The sequence below is a fragment of the Triticum aestivum genome, chromosome 6A (genome assembly GCF_018294505.1).
Source record: "Triticum aestivum cultivar Chinese Spring chromosome 6A, IWGSC CS RefSeq v2.1, whole genome shotgun sequence".
Taxonomy (NCBI): Eukaryota; Viridiplantae; Streptophyta; class Magnoliopsida; order Poales; family Poaceae; genus Triticum; species Triticum aestivum.
The window spans coordinates 577,893,450-577,900,854 of record NC_057809.1 but is presented as its reverse complement, the minus strand read 5'-3'; the positions used below and the strand labels follow the sequence as shown (position 1 = coordinate 577,900,854).

General features: G+C 45.3%; 1 protein-coding gene across 1 annotated transcript; it reads right to left on the bottom strand.

Moving 5' to 3' along the window:
- Positions 1 to 2,934: 2,934 nt before the first annotated feature.
- LOC123128651 (uncharacterized) lies at positions 2,935 to 5,113 on the bottom strand. Its single transcript, XM_044548719.1, has 4 exons — positions 4,738 to 5,113; positions 4,342 to 4,471; positions 3,968 to 4,196; positions 2,935 to 3,320 (listed from the first exon to the last, which is right to left on the bottom strand). The coding sequence occupies exons 1-4, from the start codon at positions 5,067 to 5,069 to the stop codon at positions 3,163 to 3,165; spliced, it is 849 nt and encodes a 282-aa protein (XP_044404654.1). The 5' UTR covers positions 5,070 to 5,113; the 3' UTR covers positions 2,935 to 3,162.
- Between the last annotated feature and the right edge of the window lie 2,292 nt (positions 5,114 to 7,405).

Here is a 7,405-nt window from a genome sequence, read left to right as displayed (position 1 = left end):
CTGTGGATACCAGGCTCATTACTATATCAACCCACCTGGAACTGAAGCCCAGTTTAAGCATTATAGCTTGCAAGTACGGCCATTCCACCCTGTCGTATGCTTTCATCATGTCCAATTTGAGCGCACAGGACTGGTGTTTCTTGGCCTTATTCCTCTTCATGAAATGCAAGCATCCGTATGCTGTGATGATGTTGTCTGTTATCAGACGTCCCGGGACAAAAGCTGACTGCTCCTCAGATATAATTTCAGGAAGGGCAAGCTTCAATCTGTTGGCGATCACCTTTGATGCAGTCTTGTACAAGACGTTGCACAAACTAATTGGACGAAATTGAGAAAGTAGCGTGGGGTTTTTTTACCTTTGGGATCAGGACCAAAACAGTATCATTAATGCACTCCGCTGATTCCGTTCCTTCGACAATCCGGAGGACTGCTGAGGTGACATCTCCCCCACACGTGTCCCAATGGTGCTGAAAGAAATGCGCCGGGAAACCATCCGGACCTGGAGCCTTAGTGGGATACATCTGAAACAGAGCTACCTTGACTTCATTCTGACTATAAGGAGCATTCAGAGACTCGTTCATCGCTGCGGTGACTTTGGTAGGAACTGTTTCAAGAACCTGTTCCATATCATGCACGCCCTCCGAGGTGTACAAGTCCCTGTAAAAAGTGTTAGTCAAGTTTTCCATCTCCGGAACATTTTCTGTGAGCTCTCCATTGGGTCTCTGAAGGGCCTTGATCTGGTTCTTCCTTCTTCTGCGACTCGCCCGTAGGTGAAAAAAATACGTATTCTTATCTCCCTGCATTAACCATTCAACACGTGCTCGTTGGCGCCATAAGATTTCTTCTCTGTGATATAGTTCGGTTAGCCTTTCTATTATTTTGAGCTCAATATGAACAGGGCCAGATCTATTTGGGGATTCGCGCAACTCCTGTAGCTCTCTTTTCATGCGCTGGATCTCGCGGCGAACATTCCCAAAGTGGGTCCTATCCCATGCAGACAAATCGGAAGACAAGGACTGTAGCTTGTCGCTGATTGAGAGAACAGAATCCCCCGCTCCATTCGCCCATGCACCCTGGACCATGGGCTGCAGCCCCGGATCACGCTCCCAGGCGATTTCATATTTAAAAGAGCGAGGTGCCCTCCTGCATGCGTCATGCACCAGCCTCACGTAGATGGGTACGTGATCGCTTGTGGCCGCACTTTTGTGCTCGACTATGGTTGATGGAAACGCTATGGTCCAGGCCGGGTTCGCCACTCCCTGGTCAAGTCGAACACGCGTATATGTGCCTCCAGTCACTTTCTTCTGAAAGGTCCATCCTATTCCAGAATAGCCTATGTCCATAAGACCGCAAGTATCAAGCGCGTCCCTAAAAGCATCCATCTGAGCTTGGCTCCTGTTTCCAACTCCGTCGTGTTCGTGAGCATGCAGAACTTCATTGAAATCTCCTAGAACGAGCCAGGGTATATCGCTAGCGCCCACGATTCCCCTAAGCATGTCCCAAGTGTTATATCTTGCGTTTACTTGTGCTTCTCCATAGACAAAGGTAACCCTTATTTTCACGTCTGCTAGATCATCAATCACGGCATCAATATGGTACTGAGAATAACCAACAATGTCCAACTTCATTTCTTCATTCCAAAAAACTCCCAAACCACCACTTCTACCAGAATTACTAACTGCAAAACTTTTATTAAACCCTAAAGAACCAGCCATGTTCTCGGCTCTAGTTCCCTCTATTTGAGTTTCCAAGATACATAGTTCTAATAACATGCACATGCAGCTAGGTCAAGCCCTCTACAACAACCAAACCTTAACTCGGGCCTAGTTTGTTGAGGGTCAGCCCATAACCCACTGAATTGGCTAGACGCGTTAGTTAGTTGTCAAATTCTTAAACATGATCGTTACTTCGTAGACAGACCATAACTAGCATGGTTGCAAATCCTGATCCTTCCTAGTCCAAGATTCCCCGTGGATTCCTACGTCATTGTAGAAAGTAACTCTAGCAAAGCGCATAAACTATGTACATTGCGTGTGTACACGTTATGCTGATAGGAACCTAGCGAAGGCTTATTCTACTCCGTTCTCGACTTAGGTGCGCACATGCACACAGAAAATATTTTTATTTTTGGATAATAGTAAATTCCCATCTCTCTTTTCATGCTTTTATATATAAATATAGGAGAGTTGTTACATTAATGTTTGAATATCATTTGATCCAACAACCATGTTGATTCCATGCAGCTCAGTACTCCATATATTGTTCTGAGCATCCCCTCCTGCAATGAAGTAGCTCCCTAATAGACGTGTGGGTCATATCAATTTAAGGCAATGGTGTAACTTATTTACATGACCTTATTTCTAGAAAAAAAAGGATTCACACTTATAGTCTCGAATCACATTTACAATAATGAGCCACAGACATGATCCACAAAAGTACAGTCACATATAGGCCAAAAGTCATTAGATCATCATATCATAAAGCGAATTGAGTGCTTTTACCCCACATATTCAATTTATTTTAAAAATCAAAGTAATTCAGTTAGTAAGAAAAGAAGAATTTGTAAAAATAAGTAACTTCGGCGCACTTTCGTGTCAGGTTTCAAAATGTGTAAATGAAATACCATTAGGATGTTGCTCATTGTCTTTTATTATGAGTTTAATATCGGGTAGGTTTCATAATTTTTGTCAATGTTTCAATGTGTTTAGGACAATCCTGAAGACATTTCACAAGGTTTCTCAGTTTTGTGAGGCATCATTGGTCAGTTTTTTTTCTTTCACTTTTCCCTCTTCGACGCATACGACAGTTGGTAAACAAAGTGCAAATTCTTGATACGAAACAAGTCTTACTGATCCGGACACTCTACCGAACACGCATAAATTCACTAATATCACCGTTTATATATATGAAAAAAAGTAATGGGCTGCCTAACCTTAGACGGAAAGTTCTTTCAGATTTGACACACATTAGATTAACTTATTAATATTACCCACACGCCACGTACAATAACTTAGCATCACCGATGCAGTACTAGCTATAATACAAGCATTACTTATCCATGCACTGGCAGCATACATTATAAATTCACTGCAGTGAGATGCATCCAAGTTCCCAACACTTGACTACTTCCGTCTTTTCAACGATGCACATAAAATGCTTAGGTTAGGCAGAGTAGTATGGCATCCTGCTGCTGTTATGCCCTCCATCAAACAGTTGCCCGTTCGGATGCTTGATACGGTCGCTACACGCGTGACAGCGCTCATAATCCATGTCATCACTCCTCTTGTTATCAATCTTTCTAAATATCTCATGGCACCCACCTACAACGCGACAACATCAATCACCAACACTCAACAGATATTCAAATATAAAGTTGATGGTCAGACAAAGAATATAATACATCCAAAATATAATGCTAAGCTTTTCATTTATTTTCTTGCAAAAGGTCATCCAAGTGATGCTTTGTGTTAACTTAGTAACAGATCAACCTTGCACATACACATTTGAGGAAAACAACATGTTATTTTGTTTACTGGTGCAGCAATGAGCCTGAGCCAATGATCAGTAGTACATATATATGTCGACAGTATAAAACTGAGGCCTGCTATTTCGTATGTAAGGAGTAAAACATGTTAGTTTCCCTACTTATACAGCAGTGATAAATACATGTATGTCGCAGTATAACGCCGAGGCCAACTAGTTCGTGTATGTCCAGTGACACTCTTATGTTAGTGCAATGGAAACACCCACCAAATCTTTGCAAACAGAGAATATATATAAGAATAGGCTTATATATGCCTTTGTCCCAACTGCCCATGGATTTTATGAATTGTGGATTCATTGCAAGTCTACTTATGTTTTGGCTGTCCCTTCCATCTTCCTTGCATCAGGTATCACTTCAATACTATATCAGAAAATTAACAGCTTGGCCATAGAAAAAATACATTAAGAGGGTTGAAATACATACCATAACAAGAATCATCATCAATGGTGCACACACGCAGCACGCGCATAGGCTGAGCCCTTGCATATGCTTCAAGGCTTGGAGTATGCATAAGCTCAGCAAAGCACAGCCTCTTGGTCTTTGAAGCAGTCTGCTTCTTAGGAACGGCGGTGAAATTAACATGGCCATAAATGTCCCCAGACGACTCAGAGAAGCAATTCGATAGCAGAGTCGTGGCCAACTCAAACCCGCTCTGTTTGTAACATTTTTTCAAGAAACAATTCGCGAGTAAGTTAAATAATAGTACTTCAGAGCAAGTTCAGCAAGAGATATTGAGATTGTCTAAAAAAAAGCAAGAGATATTGAGATGGCAAGAAAATAATGAGTTGTTTGCTGACCGTCTTGTTCTTCTCATTGTAGTGCGCCAGAGCAAGTTCAGCAAAGTCTTTTGCTTGTTGGCAAGGCTTGCGATCAGGAAATCGTGCTGATATTTGTGCTTCCATGTCCTCGGCGCTCAGGTGCTCCTCCCTGCAGGTACAATGGTTAATCAAGTGATTCGCTTGTAAAAATAATGACCCCAAAATATAGTTCAATTCTGCATAGATATGACAAATGAAAAGAAACCAAAAACATACAGATTATGGTAATAATGATAAAAACTGGAATCAGAGATCAGATTTTTAATTTACAGTTGATAAGGATTAACTTGTACTAGGTAGGAGTTGACCTAGATTTCCTTGTAGATGGAATAGGAGATAGTGCTATAGTGAGAAGAAGTCTCTTTAATTAATTACTTTGTGTCGCTGAACTGTATGGGGTTGAAGAAGGTGTTGTCGAGCGTGGACTTGACGATGAGGCGCATGGCAGGGCCCATCTTCTTCTTGAAGGCGTGGAAGTCGAGCCTGTCCTGCTCCGTGAGCAGATCGCAGTCCTCCTCGCGCATGTTCTCAATGAACTCGGCGTTTTTCAGCATTGACAACTCCGCTTCTTCCGGCGTTTTACTCGGCGTGAAGGGGTGGGCGCGTGGGATCCTTCTCCACCTCCCGGGAGTCCTCTTCCTCGCCGTCGGCGCCGAGTTGGACGAGCCTTCGGCGGCCGGCGGTTCTCCTCCAGCCTGGGGATCCATCAACTCCGACCGAGACGCGAGGCGCAGAGTCGACGACCGGGGCCCGCCAGTAATAACGATTCCTTTTTTTTAAGAAACAATAATAACGATTCCTAATAGGAATCAACTACGGGCGGGAACAACGGCCCAGCCATTAGCTGTTTCCAATCCGGTCGCTGGGTCGGTCTGTTCAATCTGCTTTTTTTTTCTTTGTTTTTCAATTTTCTACTCCCACTAGTAGAAAACGGGCCTATTGTGCCGGTTTGTAAGGGCCTTTTATTCCGGTTTCTGAACCGGGATTAAAGGGTCGTTACTAATGCCCTGACCCTTTAGTCCCGGTTCTAATCAGAACCGGGACAGATGGGCCTTCACGTGGCTTGCGCGCTGAGCCCACGCAGGAGGGCCTTTGGTCCCGGTTGGTGGCACCAACCGGAGTAAATTGCACAAAACCACCACTTTAAAGGCTAGGTTTGCAGAAAACACTACGCTACATTTTTTTGGCAAAAAACATTACCTCTACGGTAATCTTTTTACAAAAACCACTGATCAGCGAATTAGAACGTTTTAAGTACGTTTATGACAAGTGGGTCCAGATTTTGCCGACGTGGCGTAACGGCTCTGCCGAAACAACGTTAGATGAGGTATTTTACAAGGAGACCCTTACATCAAAATCAGAATAGCAATCAGGTCCATGAACGAGCTCTTCTTCGCGGACGGCGTGGCCGCGCCGGCGATGCAGCCCCAACAAAGAGCTCTTCTTCGCGGGCGGCATGGCCGCGCCAGCGACGAGGCCTCAACGAAGAGCTCTTCTCGGAGGGCCGAGTTGGTCGTCGTGGGCGGCGTGGCCGCCGCAGCCGATGAGCTCTTCTTCGCGGGCAGAGATGGTCGTCGCAGGTGTTGTGGCCAAGCCGGTGAGGTGACGGCGTCCCACGTCGAGGGCATCATGGAAGGCGACGAGCTCTTTTTCGTGGGTAGAGATGGTCGTCGCGGGCGGCGTAGCCGCGCCGGCGAGGCGGCGGCGTCCTTGGCGCTCGTTTCATGCGGCTGCGACTCTGGGCCTATCCGGGTGAGCAGGACGATTAGAGGGAGGGGAGAGCAGTCAGAGGGCAGTCTGGGCTCGCCGGCGAAGCGACGGCGTCCATGGCACTCGTTCGTTGCGTAGAGGGAGGGGAGAGAAGCTCGGCGGCATCCATGGCGCTCATTCGTTGCACGACTACGACACAAGGTCAATCCAGGCGGCCAGTAGGAGTAGAGGGAGGGGAGAGAAACTGGAGGGGCCGCTGGGCTCGTCGGCGACGCTGGCTGTGACGACGCAATCTGGCTGTGTGACGGCGGTCGGGATCGGCTTGGGTGGGCACGCCTGTGTTCATGGGAAAGGGGATCGAGACAGGGAGTTGACTTTTCAGTGAAAGAAATAGAGGAGAATTGGAGAAGAAGAACCAGCTGACAGGTGGAGCCCATGTCCGGTTTGACGCCGTTTTGGCAGAGCCGTTATGCCACATCGGCAAAATCTGGACCCACCTGTCATAAACATACTTAATACGCTCCAATCCGCTGATCAGTGGTTTTTGCAAAAAGATTACCGTAGAGGTGGTGTTTTCTGCCAAAAAATGTAGCGTAGTGTTTTCTACAAACCAAGCCTTCAAAGTGGTGGTTTTGTGCAATTTACTCCACCAAGCGGGACCAATAGACATCCACGCGTCAGCATTTCTATTGCTGGAGTTTTTGTTTTTTTTTTGAGGGGGAGGGGGGTTGGGGATTTTGGGGGGTTAATTTAGGTATTTCATATATTGTGTTAGCTAGCTAATTAATAGAGAGAAGTGTCCTCTCTTATATATGTCCGTGTTTGGTCGACGATACGTACTATACTACATACGAGAGGACTAGACACGCTAGCTAGCTAGTAAGCAAACGAAGGAAACAGAAGATCATCATGAACATATATGCATACAGAGAGAAGTGATATCGACCACCTCTCCTTCTCCGAGAGATTGGTCGAACAACAAGTTCTCGTATATCTGTCCGACACTACCAGCTACATATATACAATAATTATCTCTTACAAATATAATCTCCTAAATTACGGACGCATGGTCCACATAGTATTCTCTCCGTCTTCAGCAATCACGTGGTCAAGAAAGAATGCCGCCAATTCCTCTTGAATTGCTCGCATGCGATCTGGTGGTAGGAGTTCATCCCGCATCCGAAACATCTAATTTGAAGAAGGGGGTCAATACATATATATATGAATGAATGAAACTCAACACAAATGATGCTAATAAAATAAAATTGTGAATATTGTTATTTACGCACTTCATATTGTTCGTCAGAGTAGCCCCGCTCACAGGTCGTGTGGC